General features: G+C 46.5%; 1 protein-coding gene across 10 annotated transcripts in view; it reads right to left on the reverse strand.

Annotated features, from left to right (window-relative positions):
• DAB2IP (DAB2 interacting protein) overlaps nt 1-25801 on the reverse strand; it is a 314536-nt gene that overhangs the window by 253201 nt on the left and 35534 nt on the right. For 2 of the 10 annotated variants that reach the window (XM_077922165.1, XM_077922168.1), the window contains exon 1: nt 11149-11268. The exons of 1 other annotated variant lie outside the window; for it this stretch is intronic. In XM_077922165.1, coding sequence (XP_077778291.1) covers nt 11149-11188 — 40 coding nt within the window. In that variant the 5' untranslated portion in view covers nt 11189-11268. 7 more of the 10 variants (XM_077922169.1, XM_077922164.1, XM_077922166.1 and 4 more) reach the window with 5 other exon arrangements.

The following is a 25801-nucleotide window of genomic DNA, read 5'->3' on the forward strand; positions in this document are numbered from 1 at the left end:
CAGACAACAATCCAGCTCTTCACGGGAATGCAAAATAGCACAGGGGACAAGATGGAAGGCAGTGGAACCCTGTCACACAAATGCCAAGCCATGCAGACAGGAGTGGAACCACTACTGTACCCCAAATCCTGAGTGACACAACTGCCCTCAGAGACCACCCTGGTCAAAGGTTTCAGAAGTTTCCAGAAGAACCAAAAAGTCCGTGCTCCCATCTCTCTCCTGAAAGAGACCATCCCATGCCAGAATTGGGTCTGAAAGCCAACTTAAATGGGTCACTAGATTTAGTGGCTTAATAATGATTGCCACAGACCCTCCAAGTGTCCCTATTTTCCAGGGATGTCCCTGATTTAGAGAGGCAGTCTGATTTGATCCCGGAATGTCTCGCTTTCCCCTAGGATGTCCCTATTTTCATTTGAGAAATATTGGAGGGTATTGAGTCATCCGACCCCCAAGCTGTCTGAAGGCAACCCTGTATAGGGAAGGGTTTTTAAAAAAATAAATAAGCACCAGGGCTGTCTCACACACATTACTACCTAAAGAATGCCCCATCGGACCAGGAATTCCAGAATCTAAAATCCCCACTAACTCTACCACTGCCCAGTGGCTTGGCACTCATCCTCCTGCTGCACCAGTGCTGAGTTCTCATTTCTAACCCTAGCAGACTGAGCTCCAGACTTCAAGGGCTACACTGGCCCCCCTCAGAATTCCATCAGCTGACCCCCACCCAGGGGCCAATCCCAGCACTCCAGGCCTTAGAAAAGTGGAGTCTGTTTGCCTTGCCCTCTCTGAGAAACTCAGGCCACACTCAAACCATTCATTTAAAGCAGGGGCAAAACTAGGCTTCATTTCACTCGGATCAAAGGCAGTTTGCCTCTCCCATGTGCAGTTGTGTAGACACACACAGAGAGAGGCTGGGAGCCTCAATGGCGTGCTTCTGGCCCATGCTGAGGTCCGGTGTCCATTACGTCAGTCTCCAAACTCTGCCCTTGAAACGCCTCCAGGGCCCATTCCTCATTCTCCTGGGAAAATGCCCCTCCATCTACAGTGGGGAGACAGTCCATAATGAGGACAAGGAGGTGAGCTGGAGACCCTTAACTTATCTAGGTTTGTTCCTCTGCCCTGCATGGTGAAATGGTGAAGGTTTATCTACGATTGGAAAGATGGAACGGCTGGAGGGGGAAAAGAGAAAAACCAGGTTAGCTCCAGAACTGTTCGCTGGGGTTGCCATGGATACCGTTTAATCATCAGGGATGAAGGCTACTGGTTGCCATGGCAACCCACAGGCCCAGAGAGCATCCCGATGCAATAATGTCATCGGTCGGGCTACAGTAACCTTCGTATACTCAAGAACAAGGCTGGGCCTGAACTATGACACCCTGAGGTGGCCAGCATGACAGAAGACGGAGGCTGTACATTAATCGCGGGCTCTGGCTCCAGGGTCTGAACATGGCCGGCTGCCTGAAGAGGAGTGACCAGAGCAATGAGTAAAAAGGACTGACAGGGCAACATGCCCCTAGCTTCTTGTTTTGCCACAACTTCGCTTAATTTAAAGCCGCTCTCTCACGCGGTACATTTAAAGCACTGTGATACCACTTTAAACAGTTGTGGCTTCCCCTAGAGAATTGTTAAGGGTGCTGAGCATTCTTAGGAGGTCTCCCTATTCCGCTCCCAGAGCTACAGTTCCTAGCAAACCCTGGGAAGAGACATTATTTTGTTAAACCACTCGGGGTGGGGGGATTGTCTTCTAGAGACTCTCAAACCACTAACAAACTACAGTTGCCATGATTCTTTTGGGGAAACCATGGTTGTTTAAAGTGTCATGATACTGCTGTAAACATATCAATCAATCTTTATAACGGTCCAGAGACCCAACAAATTGTTACAAAGCAATGCACAATTCCCCAGGTAGATGGGGACGCTTTAGTGGGTGGAGACCACCCAGGTGAGAATGCAGAGATGAGCGCTCATGAACTATCCCATGAACTACTACCCGAGAGGGCACCACTCTATGCGGGAATACTCGCGGTCCACTGTCTGCTGACTGCAAGAGCAGTGGAGGGAATTAACACCGAACTAGAAAAGGTAATGTCTCTCCTGACGGAGTTGGTCTTCTGGCGGCCAGAAATAGCTCCCTCAATACTAAAGAGTCTGACCACAGTCTTGCCCTCCCCCAAGACCATCCTATACAGGGGTGTAACTGGTCTGGACTTGATAACCGAGAGACTACAAATAGTAAAAATAACAAAAGCGAAAGTAGGGACCTGATCCTACAAAGCACTCAAGTAGCTCTCGATATATATCCTTTAATGGTAAACATATAGTGCAGATGTAGCAGGGTAGGAGAGCTGAAAATAATGCCAATATATTTCACATCTGGCAGCCAATGTGCTGCTTTAGTTTCAAATAGTACATGAGGAGGCAAGCCCAGAAAGCCAGGGGCAAAGATTTTTACAACTATCTATTGGCTATGGTGGTTCATTTGCCAGAATTAATGTATTTTGGTTTTTTGGAAGGGCGTTTTTTGACAATAATTTTTATTAATTTTCAATTACAATGATCCAATGGTAGCCTCGTTATAACAATGCCAAATTACAACACAGTTACTAATCCCAATCATTCAGATGCCAAATTATATAATTTAGGCAGCCTCCCGCGTGCTAGAATTGATGGTTTGATGATTTACTTAGTTTCTGCATTCCAAGATCTTATTCCTCTCAATTCCATTCCATTCAAAATAACCATGCCTTGTATAACATCTGCAACATTAACGACATCCATTGGTCTTGACACATTAAATGATTTATAAACTTATAGGTGAAGCTATATCCTTATTCCTCCTGTTTGTGACACTCTGTCCGTGGAGTTCCTTCCTTCCTTGTTAAAACTAATGTCTATCTTTTCCCAGCCGATGCTTCCATCATGCCTTGGGCAGAGCTAACATTCCATTGTTGTTTCAGAAGTTCTCCATTGCTCTGTCATGTGGTTTTACAACTTTTACCAAAAAGCTCCCCAAAATCCATGTTCACATTGTTTTGCAACTTCAACAGCAGCTGCAAAAATCACACTGTCCCAGTGTAAGTCCTGTTTTCGACATCCCCCCCCTCTACCTAGGAAAGGATTGATCTAATGTACTTCAGATAGCTCACTAATGAACCTTCTTTGGCAAGCAGGCAGATTTCGTTCATCCCCCCTCCCCCGTTCAGCCGAAGATAAGCAAATATACTTCCAATTAAATTAAATTCCGAGTCCTTTTAGCATTATTCAGTCCAGTCCACAGATAGTAGAGAATAGGGAAGGGCCTGGGAGACATTCCCTGCTGGAAATCCTGAAGAGTCTCTGCCAGTCAGTGTAGACAAGCTTGAGCCAGGTGGACCAAGTCAGTGCAAGACAACTAGTTGTGTTCCTAAGTTAAGGACACCACCTAGACTGCAGTACCGGCAGGCCTGAACATTTCTTTGGCTGACCCCCACGAAGGCATCAATCCCAGCCTCAGAGGCTTCTGCTCAGTTACTGAGCAACTCACCTCTGGTGTGAGGACACCCCCAGCTCCCTTGGATCATGGCCCATGCCTGTTGCTCTTGTTCTTATCTGCCTCCGGCCTACGTGAGCTCACAGCCAGTTCTCCCTAGGGCACTGGGCCCCACCGTCCCAGAGTTTGGACCATTTCCAAAGCGTGTGATAAATGGCAGAGCAGTGGTCACCTACAGTTCTCATCACTGAAATGTCCAGACCAGGAAGCAAGAAGAAATACCGACGAAAGAAGAATGGCAGACGCAATTAATGGACTACGCAGAACTGGATAAGATGACAGGAAGGATTCGAAACCTGCGGGACTAGAGATTCACAGAAGATTGGAAGAAATATGCGAACTATTTGAAGACCAACTGTAATCAACAAATTACGCTAGTAGGACTACAAGAAGTTTTGTAAGGAGGATTATATGAAATATTGCAAAGAAGGTAAAGAAGAGAGACATTAGTTATGATACTTAAATGTAATAGTGAAAGTAAGAAATGTAAATTAAGTGGAAAAGGTTGGAAAATTTTCAGATGTGATTGATGGAACTAAAATTTTTTTGTATAAGTTATAAAAGTATGTTTAATAATTGTTGAAAATGATATGTTAAAAAACTAATAAATATATATATATATGAAAGGTCCAGGCCAAGGAAAGTCACATTTCTGTAGCCAGCTTTTCTTTCCAAGCTTAGAAGGAGAGGAATATGCCTCCATTCTGCCTCACACAACAACACAGAGCTGGCCAAGCATCTTCTGGATGCAGCATATGTACTCCCCACCCACCCCTCACTTACCTTTCCTACATGCCCACCCTCACCCCATCAAATCTCACCCCAGCATCTCTGCAAAGTTTCCTCCTTTCACCTTGGTGCTGGTACCACTAGCCCAAATGCCAAACCTTTGCTGTGATTAGGGATGTGATTCAGTGGATGAGATTATTGCTGTGTATATTTTGATTTTTCTGTCTTACCTGTAAGCTACCCAGAGAAAATTGTGTTATGGGGAGACATGTAAATAATTATTTTAAAATAAAAGTAATCAAACAAATTATGGGCATCATTTGTGGTTACATCTGCAAGGAAGAATCTTTTCTTTGAACCATCCTGAGACCTCCGAGTACACTGGTGCCCCGCAAGACGAATGCCTTGCAAGACGAAAAACCCGCTAGTTCCGCAAGACGAATTTCCCTATGGGCTTGCTTCGCAAGACGAAACGTCTTGCGAGTTCTTGCAAGTTTGTTTCCTTTTTCTTAAAGCCGCTAAGCCGTTAATAGCCGCTAAGCCGCTAATAGCCGTGCTGCGCAAGACGAAAAAACCGCAAGACGAAGAGACTCGCGGAACGGATTAATTTCGTCTTGCGAGGCACCACTGTATAGGGTGGTATATAAAGAAGAAGAAGAAGAAGAAGAAGAAGAAGAAGAAGAAGAAGAAGAAGAAGAAGAAGAAGAAGAAATAATAATTGCTCCAAATCTGAAAATTCAGATCCCCCAAAGTTGTGGCTGTACCTTGTGGGCTGTCACTTAAAAGTAGATCTATGAGCTTTCCCCCTACAATTAACATCATGTACTCTGTCACATTGCCTCTTACTCACCTTTTCTCTAAATGAAAAAAGTCCCAAGCACCGCAGTCTTTCCTCAAAGGAGATTTGCTCCATGCCACTAACATATTCCTGGAAACAGCTTTGTGTCTATGAAACGAATCCTCCTGCTTAGAAGAAATTATTGACCAAAGCAAACAGCGCCTGCCCCTGCCAACATTCCAGGGCTCCCCTCCCTGCTCATAGCCAATATTTCTCATGATTAAACTCTCGGTTTGAGCTTCTCTTCAGCCCCGTGAGTCACATTGCCTCAGAAATGAATAACTCTCAGGGAAGGATCAGTGGGAATGAGAATGAATTTCCTTGTGCTGTCAGATTTTAGGTAAGGCATGACTCAGAAAAGAGCAGAGAAAGGGGAACCCCTGGAGTGGTCTCGCCCCCACAGCTAGAAGGTGGTGAACTGAAGAAGCTGCATGTCTGGAAAGAGCAGAGAAGGTTCTCTCGTGGAGTTCATAAATACCCTCACATTATGTCTCATAAATAGGGCCAGGGCAGCCCTTTCAGGTAGCAAACTGAGGCAATTGTCTGAGGCTATTTCTGATTGGAAACTGCCCCCAGCCCCTGGTCCCCCGTTGGTTTGCCTGGCAATGCCACTAATGCCATCAAAGACTGCCTGGCAAGGCTCTCCATCCCACATTTTTATCTTGGAAGTGCCAATGGGGTTCTTCCTCAGTGCGAGGCATTTTTGGCAAGGCGGTCAGGAAAGAAGAAGAAGAAGAGTTTGGATTTGATATCCCGCTTTATCACTACCCGAAGGAGTCTCCGAGCGGCTCACATTCTCCTTTCCCTTCCTCCCCAACAACAAACACTCTGTGAGGTGAGTGGGGCTGAGAGACTTCAGAGAAGTGTGACTGGCCCAAGGTCACACAGCAGCTGCATGTGGAGGAGCGGGGAAGCGAATCCAGTTCACCAGATTACGAGTCCACCGCTCTTAACCACTACACCACACTGGCTCTCAAAGTCCCTGCACCACAGGCGCCATTTGCCGCAGTGGCTACAAATACTGTTGAGACTGGGCATGTTTAGCCTGGAGAAGAGAAGACTGATAGAAGATACAATAGCCATCTTCCAATACCCGAAGAGCTGTCACATAGAAGAGGGTGCAAGTTTTCTCCTGCTCCGGAGGGGAGGACCCAAACCAATGGATTCTCGTTGCAAGAAGATTCCAACTAAACATCAGGAAGAACTTTCTGAGGACAAGAGCTGTTTGACTGTGGAATGAATGACCACAGATGGCAATGGACTGTTTTTAAACAGAGGGTGGATGGTCATCTGTCAGGGATTGAGGTTGAATCCTGACAAGACAGAAGTACTGTCTTTGGGGGACAGGGGACGGGCTGGTGTGGAGGACTCCCTGGTCCTGAATGGGGTAACTGTGCCCCTGAAGGACCAGGTGCGCAGCCTGGGAGTCATTTTGGACTCGCAGCTGTCCATGGAGGCGCAGGTCAATTCTGTGTCCAGGGCAGCTGTCTACCAGACTCATAAGGTACGAAGGCTGAGACCCTACCTGCCCACGGACTGTCTCTCCAGAGTGGTACATTCTCTGGTTATCTCCCACTTGGACTACTGCAATGTGCTCTATGTGGGGCTACCTTTGAAGGTGACCCGGAAACTACAATTAATCCAGAATGCGGCAGCTAGACTGGTGACTGGGAGTGGCCGCCGGGACCATATAACACCGGTCTTGAAAGACCTACACTGGCTCCCAGTAGGTTTCCGAGCACAATTCAAAGTGTTGGTGCTGACCTTTAAAGCCCTAAACGGCCTCGGACCACTATACCTGAAGGAGCGTCTTCACCCCCATTGTTCTGCCTGGACACTGAGGTCCAGCGCCAAGGGCCTTCTGGCAGTTCCCTCCCTGCGAGAAGCCAAGTTACAGGGAACCAGGCAGAGGGCCTTCTCGGTGGTGGCACCCGCCCTGTGGAAAGCCCTCCCACCAGTTGTTAAAGAGAAAAATAGCTACCAAACATTTAGAAGACATCTAAAGGCAGCCCTGTTTAGGGAAGCTTTTAATGTTTAATAGGTTGTTGTATTTTAGTGTTTTGTTGGAAGCCGCCCAGAGTGGCTGGGGGGACCCAGCCAGATGGGCGGGGTATAAATATTATTATTATTATTATTATTATTATTATTATTATTATTATTATGCTGTGATCCCTGCATTGCAGGGGGTTAGACTAGATGGTCCTTTGGGATGCTTTCCAACCCTACAATTCTACCATTCTCTCTGTGTGCAAATGTGCTTGCATTAATGTGTGCACTGTGGGGAAGACAGCAGGAATGAGCACTCCATGTCCTGGGAGGGAGAGTGTAAGATCTTATTTTTAACACCGCAACTGGGTCAGTAGCTGCCTGGAGTTGAATGAACGAACCGTATGAGCAAGCACATCAAGGGAAAGTAAAATAAAATCAAGCACACATCGCTTGCTGAAGCCCAGCACAGGGGATGCTCAGGACGCCACCTGCCTAGTGTACCGTCCTAAAGAGCCACACTTCCAATGTCAAAAAGAGAGTTGGTGTGGTGTAATGGTTAGAGCATGGGTAGGTAAACTAAGGCCCTGGGGCCGGATCCAGCCCAATCGCCTTCTAAATCTGGCCCGTGGACAGTCCAGGAATCAGTGTGTTTTTACATGAGTAGAATGTGTCCTTTTTAAAAAAATGCACCTCTGGGTTATTTGTGGGGCATAGGAATTCGTTCATCCCCCCCCCAAAAAAAATATAGTCCATAATGGCAGATGAAGATGATGGACTATATGGAACTTGCTGAACTGACCGGGAGACTCCGAGACCAGAGAGAAGAGAAGGTGAAAGAAGATTGGAAGAAGTTTAAGGAATATTTGAAAAAAACAAGTTAATATTTAAATCTTAGAATAGCTTTGGAAGTGGATATAGGTGGTAGGGTTAGAAATAGAAGATAGTGTATTTTATAAGTGAGAAAATGTAAGTGAGGGAGGGGAAAGATGGTTAGAAATTATGATATATGTAAACTGCTAAAGATGAAGTAAAATGAAAAGCAGATACAGTAGGTGGGACTTGGGGAAGCCCACTTAACAATGTTTAGAAAAATAAGGATATGACAAGAACTTGTTTGTATTTTTCTTTTCTGTTTGTGTTTTTTATTTGTGTTATAAAATGAATTTAAAAATTTGAAGAATATATATATAGTCTGGCCCCCCACAAGGTCTGAGGGACAGTGGACCAGCCCCCTGCTGAAAAAGTTTGCTGACCCCCGGGTTTGAGTGCCAGGCCAAGACCTGGGAGGCCAGGGTTTATATCCCCACTCGGCCACATGAAGCCTTGGGCCAGTCACTGTTTCCCTCTGGCTAACCCACTTCGCAGGGTTGTTGTGGAGATTAAATGAGGGGGCGAGAACCATGTGCTGTGCCACTTTGAGCACCTAGGAGGAAAAATGTTTGACCAGGACTTCCATTTAGCAGTGTTTTAGGCACTCCACACACAAGGTTTTTGAAGAAGGAATATTGGCACTGCCCTTATTATTTAGCGATTATTTATTATAAGGTATTTTTATACCCAGGGCGGTTTACAAGAAACAGCAAAACAATTAAAATGGAAATGCCAGCACAACATTATTAATAAATGGAAAAGGCTGTGCGATCCCAGAGAGCGTCATAAAACAGTCAGCAGAATTAAAATGGCATTTGAAATGTTTGAGAAAGTAATAAAAGTCTCTGCCTGGTGCTGAAATAATAACGAGAGCAAAGCAGCCCCCTGAATCACAGAACCATAGAGCTGTAGAGTCCAATCCCCTGCAGTTAGGAATCTTTTGCCCAATGTGGGGATCAAACCCATTAACCTGAGATTAGGAGTCTCATGCCCTACCAAAGGAAAGCTGCCCCACACTGTTGACCACCCAATGACCACCCATGAGGCCCTCAGACAGCTGAGTCACCCACAGGAGGTCCCCTGCTGAAGATCTATGCAGATACTCAAGTATACCCTGGTTCTAAACTTTGGACATTAAGTCTGTGATTCCATCAACATTGGGTTCCATCCAGCATTTTGTTGGATGTAGAGTTGTAGTCAAATAGGGGCCCTACTTAGAGTAGACCCACCAGAGTTTCTTGATGTACATGACTAACTTTGGTTCATTAATTCAACGTCTGCACTGAGGATAACTTAGTTGGATACAACTTGAAGAGGCTTAGGCAGCCTTTCTCAACCTGTGGTTCTCCAGATGTTGTTTTAACTACAACTCCCATCACCCCTAGCTAGCAAGGCCAGAGCTCAGGGATGATGGGAGTTGTAGTCCAACAACATCTGGGGACCCACAGGTTGAGAACCGCTGGCTTAGAGGAAAGGAAATACACATGAAGTGAAGGCAGGGGCACTATCAAGAGGCAAACTGGGATAGGGCTGACCCTACCATGAGGCAGAGAGAGGCCACTGCCTCAGATGGCAGATGCTGGGGGGCAGGGGGACAGTCCTCCTGCTGTCCTTCCTGCCGTGAGTCCTCTTGTGTGTGTGCCACACAATCTGGCCTACAGCCCAGGAACTACTCTGCTGTTTTCAGGTGCAGTGGAGGATATTGTGTGTGTGTGTGTTTGCGTGCAAACCATTTTGTCCTTCATACCAACTTAAGAAGATCCCTGCTGGATCAGGCCAATGACCCATCTGATCCAACATCCTGTTTGCACAGTGTGTGACCAGCAAGCAGGACCAAAATATAAGGGCAATCTTAGTCCATGTGCTTCCAGAAAGCAGCATTGAGAAGCATTGATGCCTCAGAATGTGGAGGTAGAGTGTAGTCATGGTGGCTAACAGCCATCAACAACACTATCCTTCTCCATGAATTGTCTTCTAAAGCCATCCAAGTTGGTGGCCATCACTGCCTCCTGGGGAAAGGAGTTCCATAGTTTGCTGACCTTTAAAGCCCTAAACGGCCTCAGCCCAGTACTGTATACCTGAAGGAGCGTCTCCACCCCCATCGTTCTACCTGGACACTGAGGTCCAGCACCGAGGGCCTTCTGGTGGTTCCCTCACTGCGAGAAGCCAAGTAACAGGGAACCAGGCAGAGGGCCTTCTCGGTAGTGGCACCCACCCTATGGAACACCCTCCCACCAGAATGTCCAAGAGAACAACTACCAGACTTTGAGAAGACATCTGAAGGCAGCCCTCTTTAGGGAAGCTTTTAATGTTTAACAGACTGCTGTATTTTAATACTTTGTTGGAAGCTGCCAAGAGTGGCTGGAGAGACCCAGCCAGATGGGCGGGGTATAAATAATAAATTATTATTATTATTATTATTATTATTATTATTAGGCTTGAAGAAGCACTTCTTTTTATCTATCCTGAATCTGCCAACACTGTGTCCCCCCCACCCATCCCTGCCTTTTGCTCTTGCCTTTTCCCACTCCTTTCACACACACACACACACACACACACACACACACACACCCCACACACATCCTATAATTGGAAAAAGAAAAATTAACATTTGCTTATAACATAGCTTTGGGTTAAGTCCGGACGTATGGCAACCAGTGTCAGAAGTGGAGATTTTGACGAATTTCCTTTAAAAGAAAGCTCCAAAACATCTCTCTAACATAGCTGGGAGCATTGCAAAGCATTGCAGAGCCATGGCGCTTCCAGCCACTCACCATCTCAACTTGCCCAGAGTGACATTTTGTGCCATGGGCTTGCACCCTGAGTCATCTAAGTACCTAGTGATACCCTTGACTGAAGGAATGGAAAGCCCAAGGTAAACTCACAAGCTCTGATTCCAGAACTCTAGAACTGGAGAATTGTTCTAGCAGTCTAGCCATCTAGTCCAATCTCCTGCAATGCAGAAGTATCAACTAATCCAACTCTCTGCAACTGCAAGATATTCTTCTAATTGAATCAAAATCCAGGGGGAGGGGCACAGCAAACCAGGGAGATAATAAGAGGAACAAGAGAGTATGTGGGAACTGGGTAAAAGCAAAATTCACTTGTTTCTGCTTATAATCTGACAATTCTGTCGAGCCATAACAAATCTTTTTCCCCCTTCAAGGGGCAACAGAGCAACCTGGCTTCCCACCTGGAAATAGTTCTCTGATGAGCAATCCAAAAGTTTGCATCCTCCTTGCACCAACAGAGTTCCACACCGTGTATCTGCCGTTGGTTAGTCCTTTCGTAAATCCCGGGACCCCAGTCTTATCCATGCGCCTTATCAACCAGCAGATTGAGAAAAGGAAAAAAGTGGTTTACCGTTTCAACCAAGGAAAACATCGGCTAGAGAAAATTACCCCGGCTCAGTGGCCTGTTTCTGCTCCTGGACCGGCTCCGCTGCCTCTGTAGACGTGACCTCCGGAGTAGACGGTAGTAGTAAGAGGGTCTCCCACAACTTCTCCTACCGTTGACCGACATGTCTTCTCGCCTCACGCTGTCTCTCTTTCTTTTTAGATCTCTCTCTTATGTGCAAGGCCAGCCCCCACCCGGATCTTTCTACCTTCTCAGTTTACAGAAGAAAGTAATTATTATTTTTTTATAAAAAAGGAGGGGGAGGAGGGAGGGAGGGAGGGAGGAAGGGAGGGAGGGAGGAAGGGAGGGAGAAGAGGAATAGGGAGAAATAACAATTTAAAAATTGGGGGTCCTCAAAGGCAGCCATGGGCTATTTCAGAAATAAAAGCCAGTAACACAGTCCATGGCTCCCCAACCAACATTCTCAGCAGCAGGCAATATAAACACAACATATCCATTCCCACCCCCTTCCCCTCTTCAAAGATAAGCTCTTTTTTCAAGAGTTGGAAAAAGGAAGCAGGAGATTGTGAGCAAGTTAAGAAGGGGGAAATCCTGGACTGGACTCCCGCCACTAGGGATGTCTGGGTCTCACTTGTTTGTCCTTGTGGTTTCCAGCTGGCTAGCACTGCCTGCCTCATCTCCACCATGAACCCCTTTGAGGTGGGGGGTAGGAAAGAGAAGTTCAGCTCAAATCTGAACCCGAAGCTGTCCAATTTCTGCTTCTCGAAGCAATGTGCAAACTCCCTAAAATTCCATACTTCTCCAGATTTTGTTGATGCAGTTCTCTGGCCAAAATATGCACAGCAGACGCTTGCACTGAGGAAGTGTGCATCATAAAGAGGCAAAAATAACAAAGGAAGATGCTTTTAAATGGTTTAAATGTGTTCCTTAGCTTATTTTTTAAGTGTATTGTTTTGCAAATGCATGGTTTGCAGCCCTGAGACAAGGCAGGAAATAAATGTCATAAAGAAATAAAGAATCCACATGAAACCGTGTTTGCCCAGGTAGTATTTTTATGGTGTGGTATCTCAGAAGCAAGAGAGTGGAGCTTGGCAGCTGGATCTCACTGAATCCATGATGGAATGAGAAGTTCACAGACAATAGTTTTACATCATCACCACTGGATGGTACTCTGAGGTAGACTGCTTCTGAATAGGGAGGCTGTGAAGAGCTGGCGAGTCCGCCATCCTGCTTCCCACAGCAGTCACATAACCATAGAACTGTAGGGTAAGAAGGCAGCTCCCAAGGAGTTCAACCGCCTGCAATGCAGGTAAAGAACCCTTGGCAGATGGCCATCAACCCTGGTTGCCCCAGGAAGCCCCCAATCAGGGCAGAGGCATGGTATTGCTCCACCCCCTGTTGTTCTCCTGCAGCTGGTCTTCAGTCATCCTTCCTCCTAAGAGTCCAGGCCAGATTTTGCAGCTCCACACGAGGCACCCTAAAGTAACTTTCTGAAGGCCCTGCGGAGCGGGCCAATCAACACATCATGTTCAGGTCAAGCAAACAAGAACACAGCTGGCTGACAGATGACTCCTGCTCTTCCTGTGGGGTGCGGATGAGGGAGGGGGTATGCCTGCGCCTTCTCTACCACCCCACCTCTGGGAGCTCCTTTTAATATTTACCTGCTGGCCGAATAGAGGCTGCTCTCTCAGCAAGAGACAAGAGAGCAAGGCTCCCTCTCCCGCAAAACACAAGAAGCATTTCAAGGAGCCAGTAAGTGGTGGTGGGGGAATGGCCAGTCTCACAGAAGTGGTTCAAAGAAGATAAGGGCCCTTATATAAAAAGATTAATGATACTCTCCCCAACCACCACCACCACTCCCTGTTAGAGCAGAAGGGAAGCACAATGGGAATGATTAATGGTGGTGGTGGCAAATCATGGGTGCATCCCTCCCCTGCAGGTGTGAAGTCTGAGCCGGAGGCAGCTGTCAAAGGGGAGCCAAGAAAAAAAGACGCCAGGGTCGTGGTCATTGTTCTGACTGGTGTGGCTGGACTGCCTGATGGGCAGCAGCTTGAGGTGAGCCATGATCATAGGATCATAGATCTGTAGAGTTGGAAGGGACCGCAAGGATCATCTAGTCCAACCCCCTGCAGTGCAGGAATATTTTACCCAAGCTGGGGTTTGAACCCCACAACCCTGAGATTAAGGGTCTCATGCTCTACTAACTGTGCTGGGAGCTGAAATGTGGCTCAGTGGCAGAACACCTGCTTTGCATGCAGGAGGTCTCCAATGCAGTCCTTGGTTTGTAAGAATTCCACCTTTTGGTGTGGCAGCACCCCTGCACTTTGGAACTCCCCACCTGTTGATATCAGGCAGTTGTTAGGTAAACCCTTTCCCCCTCAAAGAGCTACTAATCCCAAAGTTTCAATTGAAGAGTGATTGGTTGTAAAACCACTCCCAAGTCTCAGCCATGACCAACATGCCATCAAGCGGACTGTGCTGAGCAAAGGGTCCCCCTCAAATATGCCAGTCCCTTTGAGGGATTCATTGGTGGCACAGAAAAGAAAATATTCGAAAATAAGAAGTCCAAGATCCAGGATTGTTATGTATTGAAGTTCTCACCCTGGCCACCAGGGGTATTGTGTATATAGTTTTCACTCAGGTCCACATCAGTTAATTTAGGGCTGTTCAGTTCAGTTCAGTTCAGTTCCAGCTTGCTATAAAGAATCACTTGGAGAAATCTCTGTGTGGTCTGCTTTGTCAACCCAATACCTAATTAGGATGATGCCAGGGTCCAAGTTTGGAGCAAGTACTCTTTGCTGGGAAAACCCCAGCAGTGATTTAAAATTGCAAAATATGCAGCTGAGTAAAGTGTGAAAATTTAGGTTGTTGGACCTTTAAAATATCCCCTTCCAAGTTCCTTCCAACATTCCCTCTTCTTATAGCATAGAAAAAGACCACATGTTCTTCACATGCTAGTCTCTTCACACACTGAGTTAATCAGGTGGGCCGAGAGGGGTCACAGGCTTCATTACCTATTCCCAAAGTGACCTAAGACTGGAAGGACATTTACAGTGGTACCTCGGGATACAGACGCTTCAGGTTACAGACTCTGCTAACCCAGAAATAGTACCTCGGGTTAAGAACTTTGCTTCAGGTTAAGAACTGACCTCCAGAATGAATTAAGTTCTTAACCCAAGGTACCACTGTACTCTGTCATCTTAACCCCTTCATGCATTGATTTAGATTTAAGCATGTTTGTTATATGAGGTTGGTAATCCCACAGAATTGAAGTGGGGTTCACCAGGAGAACTTTACGTGATTTTGCCCTTTTTCATGTTCAGTCAGAACCATAGCTGTCAACTTTTCCCTTTTCTTGTGAGGAATCCTATTCGGAATAAGGGAATTTCCCTTAAAAAAAGGAAAAACGTTGACAGCTATGGTCAGAACCGCCATTTTTGTGTGTGGTGGCTGCCATTTTGGTCCACAATGCTCTGGTGCACCCCAGGGCACTGTGGGAAAAACAAAATGGCTTCTGGGCTGTGACAATGGAACGGTGCTGTTGTAAAGAAGGAGGCTGGCAGAGAGCCCCTCAAAGCTGTTTGAGAACTTCACACATACAAACTGGTGTTTCACAATGGTCCAGAAAATCCAAGCTGAATGTTCCCACTAGATAACTTTTTCCTTCATCTTCATTCTATTACACTCATTAAAACTATACTCAGATAGAAATAGCCTGACATTCAGCAAAAATTACCTTAAGGTTCTCTGGCTCAAGAGAGATTTCTAATCACTGAACATTGCAATTTTGCTCCTGTCCCTAAAAGGCTTTGCTGCAATCCCCACCACCCCATTTTCTAGGGGGAGGGTGGAAATGTTGCTTGCAATTGGACTTCTGAGAGCTCAGATTTATTCCTCAACTTGCGGTGGTTTGTGCAAGATCGTCAGAAATTGCTGGGTCAGCACCAGAGAAAATTCTAAGATGGCTGCAGGGAGACACTAATATTGGTTTGTTTGCTTCCCGAGTGAGAACAGCCTTTCATAGCCCGAGGGCTCTGCCAGCTACAGAGAGGCCAAGATCAATCATTCACAAGAGCTGGCAGGGGACACATTGCTACCCAGTGACTGCTGATGCCCTGGGCAACCTCTGCCCCCTGCCGTGAACTCTGTTCCGACCCAAGAATCCCCAGCCAACAGAAACAAAATTGCCTGGCCCTCGTATCTATAAAAATCTGCCAAAAAAATGCAACTTCACAAGCCTGCTCTCTGAATTGCTATCTTTCTGTCACAGGGCTAGATGTACATACAAGCAGACTGCTCTTTCACATTGGATAGGGTGCCAGGGTCATGGTGCTCCCACCCTAGGGCTGCCCCCTTCCAGATACGGTTATCCCTGAACCTGTTGTGCCCATATTACAATGAGAGAACACCAGCTTTGTGTTGGCACCAGGTTTCTCCCAGATCCAGTTGTGGGGTCAAATGGGCCAGGTAGAGGCCAGGCCAGAAGAGCGAGTCTCCCTTTTGAAAAGAGCCAGTGGCCATCATGGAGGGACACACAAGCACAGGTGTTGGGAACCTGCAGCTCTACAGCCTGCATGGCCAGTGACCGGAGGTTATGAGAGTTGTGGTCAAGGAACAGCAGGTCAGAATTGTGGAGTGGGAAGGGCAGAGCCTCCAAGTGCCCCTATTTTCTAGGGACAGTCCCAGATTTACGGAAGTCGTCTCAGTTTCTGATCTGATTCCAGAATGCCACACTTTTCCTTAGGATGTCCCTATTTCCATCAGAGAAATGTTGGAGGGTATGGAGTTATCTGGCCCCTGAACCATCTGAAGGCAATCCTGTATAGCAGGCATGGCCAAACTTGGCCCTCCAGCTGTTTTTGGACTACAACTCCCATCATCCCTAGCTAACAGGATCATTGGTCAGGGATGATAGGAATTGTAGTCCAAAAACAGCTGGAGGGCCAAGTTTGGCCATACCTGCCGTATAGGGAAGGGGTTTTTTATATATAAAAAAGTTTAATGTTTTATGTTTTTATATATGTTGGAAGCTGCCCAGAGTGGCTGGGGAAACCCAGTCAGATCGGTGGGGTATAAATAGCATTAGTAGTAATAGTTGTAGTAGTAGTATTTAGGACATCCCTATTTTCATCACAGCAATGCTGGAGGGTATGGAAGGGATCCTTTAAAGGCCATCTAGTCCAGCCCCCTGAAACACAGGGGTCACAGCTAAAGTGGCCCTGACAGGTGGCCACCCAACCTCTGTGTGAACACCTCCATCAATGGATTGCCTTGCAAAGGAGTTTGTTCCACTGTTGAACAGCTCTTACACAGAGAAAGTTCTTCCAAATTTTTAGTTGGAATCTCCTGTCTTTTCATTTGAATCCAGCTACAGGCTCCTCACCCCAACTCTAGGTCCTGTGAGTCAAGGGATCCGCTGGTGGCTCACTACCCAAGGTGGCTGTGGACCAAGCCCCATGGGCTCCTGGTTCAAGCCCAGGCAGCGACTGACACAGAGGGAGTTAGTTGTCTGAGAGCAGGCAGGCTGCTGAATGTTGGGGGGGGGGGCCTTAATTGTAAGTAGGGACAGGTGAATCTGTCAGTTTTGGTTTCTCTCAGGTCTTCATTTTTCCACATATCTACATCAGCTTGCAATTCCTCCTCCCCTTATTTTCTCAAGTCCCCATGAGAATTCACGAGTGTATTTGTGCTATACCTTTAAAGCACTATGATACCACTTTAAACAGCCATTGCTTCCCCTAGAGAATTCCGGTTTGCTAAGGGTGCTGAGAATCATTGAGAGATCTTTATTCCTCCCACAGAAATATAATTTCCAGCGTGACTTAACAATCAAGCCCTTTCCCCAGGGAACTCTGAAAATTGTAGTTCTGGAATACAACCCTCAGCACCTTTAACAAAAAAGCAGGTTGCAGAAGTCTTTGCAGAAAGCCATGACTGTTTAAAGTTGTATCATAGAGCCATTGTGTGAATTTCTTCCAAATGTATATACCTTTTAATGTGCAATTTTACCTTTGCACATTTTTCTGCAGAGCGGTGTTCCCTAATATCATGCATTGTTTTGTATGTTATTTTCATCATGCATTCATTTGTGTGCTTCACCCTCAGCATATGCAATATTTGTACCCCATCACTCAGCTGGAGAACTGCACTGCAAAATTCGAAGAAGTGTGAATTTTGAAGGACAGCTGTGCTTCAGTTGGCATAGTGGATTTGGTAGTAAGTAGGCCTTTAAATGTGAGCTGAATCAGATTTCTCCCACAACCTTGCCTTAATCAGATATTTATTCATTTAATTTGTATACCGCCCTTCATCCAAATATCTCAGGGCAGTTCACAGCATAAAAATGCAAGATAAAAACGCCAAATACAAGAACAAAACAAACTAACAACAACCCCCAACAATATACTGTCTAGTTGCAGAAAAGACCTGAAATAAAGACACATTTGAATTCCCATTTGAATCAATATGAAACACTCTCTCTGTTTGCTTTGCTGGCCAGCAGAAATTGTTTCTTTTTTTCTTTCTCGTTGGCTTGTTTTAGAGTTCCCCAGGCAAGAGGTCGTTTTCTGAGTGCTGGATCAGGCAAAAGTTCTACCTAGACAAGCACCCTGCACCCCAGAGATTTCTCCAGGAAGACCACAAGAATGGCCTGGAGTATGTAGCCCTTTCCTATCACTACACCCAGCAACTAGTATGCTGAGGTAGACTGCTTCTGAACACTGAGGTTCTACTTAAGCATAATGACTGTTGATAGACCTCTCCTCCTGCTCTGTAGGTTTGCCCATTCCTCCTTTTGGCAAGGGATTCCACCAGTCAATTAAGTAATGCACGAAGATGTCTTTTTCCCCCGTCCTAAATCTCCTACCAATCATGTTCTGAGCATAAAACTTCCATGGCCCTTTGACTTTTAAATGTGAGGCTGGGGGGGGGGGGGAGGGTTGGGGTCTGGGCAGGAGAGAGACTTCTGCTCTTAGTCTCCAAGACTCTCCAGTTTCCTTTTCAAAAACAAAAACATACCAGGAACACTTTATGGCCCCCCAGGGTATAATTTTGCTATTTGGCAGTTAACTCAATTTACAGCCCAGTGGAATTTTCCTGCTTATCTCAGGTTCTGCGTATGTGTTGCAGCTCTTCGGCACACTGGAACTGCCCAAAGAAATGTTTTTAGAAGCCACTCTCTTTGATGTATCACCTGCCCTGTTCCTTGGACTCTACAGGCAACAAGAAGCATCAATCAAGAAACCACCAACTGCCATGAGAGCAGCAGCTCCCACCGCCTTCAAAATCCAATGACCTGCTTGCAGAAGGCACTCAAGCCCAGTTCACAAGAAGCACCTGATGGATCAGACCAGTGGCCACGTAGTCCAGCATCACGTTCCCACAGCACCAGATGCCCCCAGTGGAAAACTCCCAAGCAGGATTTGAGCACAAGAGCAGCACTCTGCCCTCCTGTGGCTTCAAGCATAGGGTTTCCAGATGTCCCCGGTTCCCAGGGACAGCCCCCGAACTTGCAAATCTGTCCCCGGACAAATTCCGTCCCCAGAATGTCCCCAGATTTGCAAATCTGTCCCCAGGAAATGTGGCAGCGGCAGCTCTGGCTTCAGGAGCTGCTCGCTGCTCTCTGCCCGCTGCCGGAACTTCCGGCGAGGAAAAATGGCAGGCGCCATGGCAGCGAACAGCTCCTGAAGCCAGCCAGAGCCAACTGCATTACCAGGCTGGCTCCGGGCTGCTGACTGCCACTGCTGCCACCACTGCCAAAGAGGAACTGGGGACGTCCGGTGGTACAGATCTCCTGCCCCCTTCCCCTTTGTTTTGACTGATCGGGGGAGGCTCGGGAGTCATGGGTGGGTGGTTGTTGCCCAGTTTCTTAAAAACTCTGTGCATTTATGTTTCACAGCGTACGAAAGAAGGGCTTTGCACCTTTGTACAATATGCACGTGTGCCTGGGCCCAGGGTCTTTTGCCTCACCATCCCCACGACTGACTCCCTGGTGCTACTCAGCTTCAAAAAAGGGGGGGATGTCCCCGGAGTCATTGGAAAAAATCTGGCAACCATATTCTAGCAACTGGCATAGCAACCAAACTAATGCAAGGTCTAAACGCTGTGGTAATGTTGTGCATAGATTTATATTCTTTTATGTTAACATGTTCTTTTTGGATGCTTTTCTGACTGTGGGATTTTTGCAGCTGCGAGGCCCCCCAATTTCTGCTCTCTAGCAGAGGCTGCAACCCACATCACTAACTACCAAGGCACCACCAATCCACCAACCACCTTCCTGGGTTTTCAGCTGGGGTGAGGGGGCTTTCCCCTGGCATTTTACCTTTGATCCCATTCCAAGTGATTCCACCCTAGCCATGTTGTGAGGGGGCCATTCACTCTCACTTTCCTCCATTGACCTCTGTGATGTCACCACCTGACTTGAGCAAGTAGCAAATACAGTGGTACCTCAGGTTACAGACGCTTCAGGTTACAGACTCTGCTAACTCAGAAATAGTACCTCGGGTTAAGAACTTTGCTTCAGGGTGAGAACAAAAATCATGCAGCAGCGGCAGCGGGAGGCCCCATTAGCTAAAGTGGTGCTTCAGGTTAAGAACAGTTTCAGGTTAAGAACGGACCTCCAGAACGAATCAAGTTCTTAACCCGAGGTACCACTGTAAATCAGAAAAAGCAGGAGGAGCCATGCTCTTGCTTTTCACACCCACAAAATCTGCAAAAAGCTTTCTGAAATTTTAATGCACTCATACCGCAGTGTGGCTTTCCTGCAACGGTTGAATCTCACATGATTATTGCACAGAAGCTAGAAATCTACTAGAGCCAATGGAAGGCTAGATTGAACAAACAAGGCAATGTCCTGTTTGGTGATGCCTTGCCTGCTAATTATTCAGCAATGTGGGTGAAAAGCCCCATAAATAAGCATCCCTTTAGGTAACAAATTGTCACTTTCCAAATCTCCACCCCAATGTCATTGCTTGCTGATCTTTGTATTCTCAACAGTACAAGTTATAACACTGGCAACTAGCTGCAATATGGAACCTCAATGTTCAGTAGCTGGAGGCAACAGTAAGGATAAGTTATTGCTTCCATAGCGGCTTGTGATAGAGAGAGCTGGAGGGACAGATCCCCTCCCCACTCCCCCAGGCCTGTTGTTCCCTACCTCTTACCTAGATGAGCATTCTGCTTTTCCCACTGGCAAACTAGTGGTCACCAAGTCCAAAGTCTACAATGCAGGAAATCACAGCTGAAGAATCCCTGACAGATGAGCATCCAACCTCCGTTTGAAAACCTCCAACCAAGGAGAGTCCACTCCTTTCCAAGGGAGTCCACTCCACCGTCAAACAGCTCTTGCCCTCAAAAAGTTATTCCCAATGTTCAGCCTCAATCTCCTTTCTTGTAATTTGAATCCATTGGTTTGGGCCCTCCCCTCTGAAGCAGCAGAAACCAAGCTTGCTAGATCTTTCACATGACAGCCCTTCAGGTATTTGAAGATGACTCTCATATCAGCTCTCAGTCATCTTCTCCTCTCCAGGCTAAACATACCCAAGTCCCTCAACTGTCATGGAGGAGGAGGAAACTATCAATGGCTACTAGCCATGATGGTTACAGTCTTAGTCCATTGCTGGAGGCACATGTGGAGTGCTGCAGTTGTGCTCATGTCCTGCTTGCAGGCTTCTCATTGGGGCATCTGGTTGGCCAATGTGAGAATGGGAGGCGGGACTAGATAGGTTGCTGGCTTGATCCAGCAGCAAAGTTTTCCTCTTGTTCTTAAGCTATGGTTCCCAGATTTTTTTCAATGAATCCGGGGACCCTTTTTTTTTTTGAGTAGCAACAGGGAGTCAGTAGTGGGGATGGTGAGGCAAAAGACCCTGGGCCCAAACACACATGCATATTGTATAAAGGTGCAAAGCCCTTATTTTGCACCATTTGAAACATAAATGCGCAGAGTTTTGGGTTAAACCACAGAGCCTAGGACTTGCCGATCAGAAGGTCGGCCGTTCGAATCCCTGTGACGGGGTGAGTTCCCATTGCTCAGTCCCTGCTCCTGCCAACCTAGCAGTTTGAAAGCACGTCCAAGTGCAAGTAGATGAATAGTTACCGCTCCAGCGGGAAGGTAAGCGGCGTTTCCGTGCGCTGCTCTGGTTCGCCAGAATCGGCTTAGTCCTGCTGGCCACATGACCCGGAAGCTGTACACCTGCTCCCTCGGCCAATAAAGCAAGATGAGCGCCGCAACCCGAGAGTCGGCCACGACTGGACCTAATGGTCAGGGGTCCCTTTACCTTTTACCTGGGCAACGGCACGCCACACGCCCATGACTCCTGAGCCTTTCCTGATCTCCTTCCCTCTTCCCCATTTGTTTTGACAGATCAGGGGAGGCTTGAGAGTCATGGGCGGTCGGCTGTTGCCCAGGAGGGGCCAGCCTGGTAGCGCAGTTGGCTCTGGCTGGCTACAGGAGCTGCTCGCTGCTTGCTCCTCACTGCTGTGGTGCAGGGAAAACAGTGGGCGCCACGGCAGCAAGCAGCTCCTGAAGCCAGCCAGCCAGAACCAATTGTGCTACCAGGCTGGCTCTGGGCTGCTGAGGCTGCCGCTGCCATATTTCCCGGGAACAGATTTGCAAATCTGGGGACATTCTGGGGACGGAATTTGTCTGGGTACAGATTTGCAAATCCAGGGACTGTCCCCGGGAACCGGGGAGGTCTGGTAACCCTACCCTAAGCGCCTCTAGTACCTTGGTATCCACCTGCCTGGAAGACCTACATTCCTCCTCTTTCTTTGAGTGGGTCTCCCAACCCAACAAGACCAGACTAAAGCTCCTTTCAAAATGCAAAAGGCCCACCATGAAACTTGGAAGCGGCATATGGCACAAATATCAAGAATGAACATCTCTTTCTCCACCTCAAAGGCCACATGGCGGAGCTCCCCCGCCTGCCCCCCCCCCCCATGCCCCAAACAAGTTTCAGTCTGGCAGACCATGAAAGAAAAAGAGTCATCTGCAAGCCATTAAGTTTCTGGCAGAGGCCCGGCTGGTGCAGAATGAAAGGAAACACTTTATTTCTGAAGCAAAACATCCACTCCTAGGGACCTCCTGCTTTCTATCCGCCCAGTCTAGGACAGGCGAAATCCTTTTCCTGGAGGGGGCCTGCCCTAATGAATGTCAACGCCCCAACTGCCCTCATTTTCTCCAAGCTTTTATCTTGCCTTGCAGTGAGATTTTTTTAGGGGCTGGCAACCTATTCAACTTGAAGGCCACGTTCTCTCATAGGCAGAGGCAAAAGTGAGTGGAAGGCTCTCATATCTCTTGCCAGCCCCAGAAGCAGCAAGAGCTTCCTCACTAAGGAAGGGACACTTGTAATGTCGTTTAATATCAAGGTCTCTTTAAAGATGCATTGATGACCAGCACACTCATCCCTGTGCAATCTTCCTTTGCTCCCAGATACCAGGATCTGCACAGAGAAGGATATGGGATGGGTCATTGCTCCACCAAAACCCTCCTGCTTTTAATAATAATAATAATAATAAATTTTATTTATATCCCGCCCTCCCCAGCCGAAGCCGGGCTCAGGGCGGCTAACAACAATAAAACAGTACAAAAGTACAGCACAAACAACAGTCTAAAATCATTCATTATAAAATTAATTAATTTTATTTCAGTGATCTCAGTAGATTCAGGAGGATGGTGATGGATGCTCCAAATGACTGTCCCTCCCCATTAAGGAAATGGGGCTGATGAACCCTGAAAAGTCCAGCAGGCAGGATGTCCAGCTAGACAAATATATTCAGGGCATGTCAAATCCCGGATTAAGTTGTGCGGCACATTTTTGTGCAAATTTGCTCAGTTGCAACCATGAATTCTCTTTCTGATTGCCGTTGTGACGGGCAATAGGAAAGACCTGCCCTCTAACCACAGAAAAATCTCTCATGCGTCTGAAGTGGCCTCCATTCCTTACAGCTTGCTGTCCCCTGGAGGAGCAATTGTGCATTGCACCTTGTCGGGTTTGAAATCACCAACAATGTTTTATTATCTGTTTTGGTTTGAGAAAAGGATCTCTCTTGGGAGCTGCTGGCAGAGAAACACAGCACGGGGGAATAGCTACTGTGCTGTGTCAAGGGAAAAGATGACCACTTGTTTGGATGCTGATGGGAAGCCGTGTTTCTGTAAAGCTTGTTGAAGATGCTTCTTCCTTAGGGAAAAGAGTGTTGCTCAGCAATGGCAGACAGATAAAAAGACAGGCAAATCTGTCAGTTTTGGGTATCTCCATTTTCCACTTTTAAGTTTGGTTTGCCAGATTACTCACACCAGTTTGCATTTTTTTGCTTTTTACGTTGCCACAAAAATCCACTCGCGTTTTCGTGCAGCTCTCCACCCCCCACTCGCCCCCAGCATCTCCCATTCAAAGTGGCTGGTTTCACTCTGCTTAATGTTAGAGACTGATTTTTCCATCCTCTCCAACACAAACAAATAATTGCCTCCAGCTTACAAGGGTGGGTTTGTTTTGCACACCCATAAAATATTTAATTCTACAGTCTTCAGCCTAAGGACGCAGGCGCTGTGCTTCTCTGCATGCATGGGGCTGCTGTATTGCTTGCATTTATCTATCTATCATCTATCTATCATCTATCTATCTATCTATCTATCTATCTCTATATCTATCTATCTATCATCTATCTATCATCTATCTATATCAATCTATCTATATCAATCTATCTATATCTATCTATCTATCATCTATCTATCTATCTATCTATCATCTATCATCATCTATCTATCATCTATCTATCTATCTATCTATCTATCTATCTATCTATCTATCTATCTATCATCTATCTATCTATCTATCTATCTATCTATCATCTATCTATATCTATCTATCTAATCTATCTATCTATCTATCTATCTATCTATCTATCTATCATCTATCTCTCTATCATCTATTTATCTATCTATCTATCATCTATCTATCTATCTATCATCTATCTATATCATCTATCTATCTATCTATCTATCTATCTATCATCTATCTATCTATCATCTATCTATTTATTTAATCTTCAGCTCCTTTAAAATAAATTAAAATGGCTGCACCCCAAATATACAACAGTGGCATCCAGCTAAGTCAAACTGTGCCCCCCCCCATCTAAAACAATGGATCCAACTAAGTGTGTTGATTTCAGTCTACCCTTAGTCTACCCACACAGGTGGTGCTGTGGTCTAAACAACAGAGCCTAGGACTTGCCAATCAGAAGGTCGGTGGTTCGAATCCCCGCAACAAGGTGAGCTCCCGTTGCTCGGTCCCTGCTCCCGCCAACCTAGCAGTTTGAAAGCACGTCTAAGTGCAAGTAGATAAATAGGTACCACTCCAGCGGGAAGGTAAACGGCGTTTCAGTGTGCTGCTCTGGTTCGCCAGAAGCAGCTCAGTCATGCTGGCCACATGACCCAGAAGCTGTATGCCGGCTCCTACAGCCAATAAAGCGAGATGAGCGCCGCAACCCCAGAGTCATCTGCGACTGGACCTGATGGTCAGGGGTACCTTACCTTTACCTTTACTCTTAGTACAGCTGAGTTGCAATAAAATTGGAATGATTGCTGGCAAGAGGCAGTGACTCTATTCAGCAAGACGTAAAAGTCTTGCAGAGGGCTGGACCGGTTGACCCATTGGATACTTTCCAATTCTATGATTTTATGAAAAGTGCCTAGAAGTATAGCTGTAGTGACATTATGTGGTGGAAACAAGTAGATAAGCTGAAGGGAAGGAGGGAGCCGGACCCCCACTTTGCTCAAAGGGGCTTTTAACCATTTATGTTTGTGTTGGGGACAGCCCCCTTGCACTCTGTCCGTGCTACTACTAGTTGTGTCTTCAAAGGACAGGAAGATGAGGAGCAAAGGAGAATTCCCACTCCATCATAGGATTGTCCCAACTCTCTGTCCCTTGAGCAAAATCCAAGAGCTCATTCATGCACAGATGACAGGCTACCTTTGACTCATCATAACAGCTCTCTATCCCCCCCCCCTTATCTGCAGTCTGCTGCTGCCCCACTAATAGAGCCCCCTTGCAACAAGAGCTGGGTGAATCAGTCAATTTCACTTTCTGACAGCTTCTCCTTCTAACTAAAGCCCACATGAAGGGCCACCAGGTTCAGGTCTCCATATTAACCCTTCAGTTTCTGATTTTGTTTTTAAACAATTCCTAGTGAAAATTCCCTAAATGCTAATGTGAATTTCCTCTCTTATGCACATTTCTGCTAAGCATTCCCTCCAACTTAAAGTGATATATTTCTCTATGTTATTTTCAGTAATGCATGCATTTCCCGCACACTTCAACCTTGGGCATGCATGTTTGTACACATTGCATGGCAGAAGAGCCACACTGAAAATTTGGAGAAGTGCAAATTTCAAAAGATGACCATGTTCTGCTTCAGATACTTTTTGGAAATTGGTAGTTCTCATTCTTAAATATGAATTGAATCTCTCTCCCATTCCATAGTTGCAACCCCAA

Source organism: Podarcis muralis, chromosome Z (genome assembly GCF_964188315.1).
Source record: "Podarcis muralis chromosome Z, rPodMur119.hap1.1, whole genome shotgun sequence".
In the NCBI taxonomy this organism is placed as follows: domain Eukaryota; kingdom Metazoa; phylum Chordata; class Lepidosauria; order Squamata; family Lacertidae; genus Podarcis; species Podarcis muralis.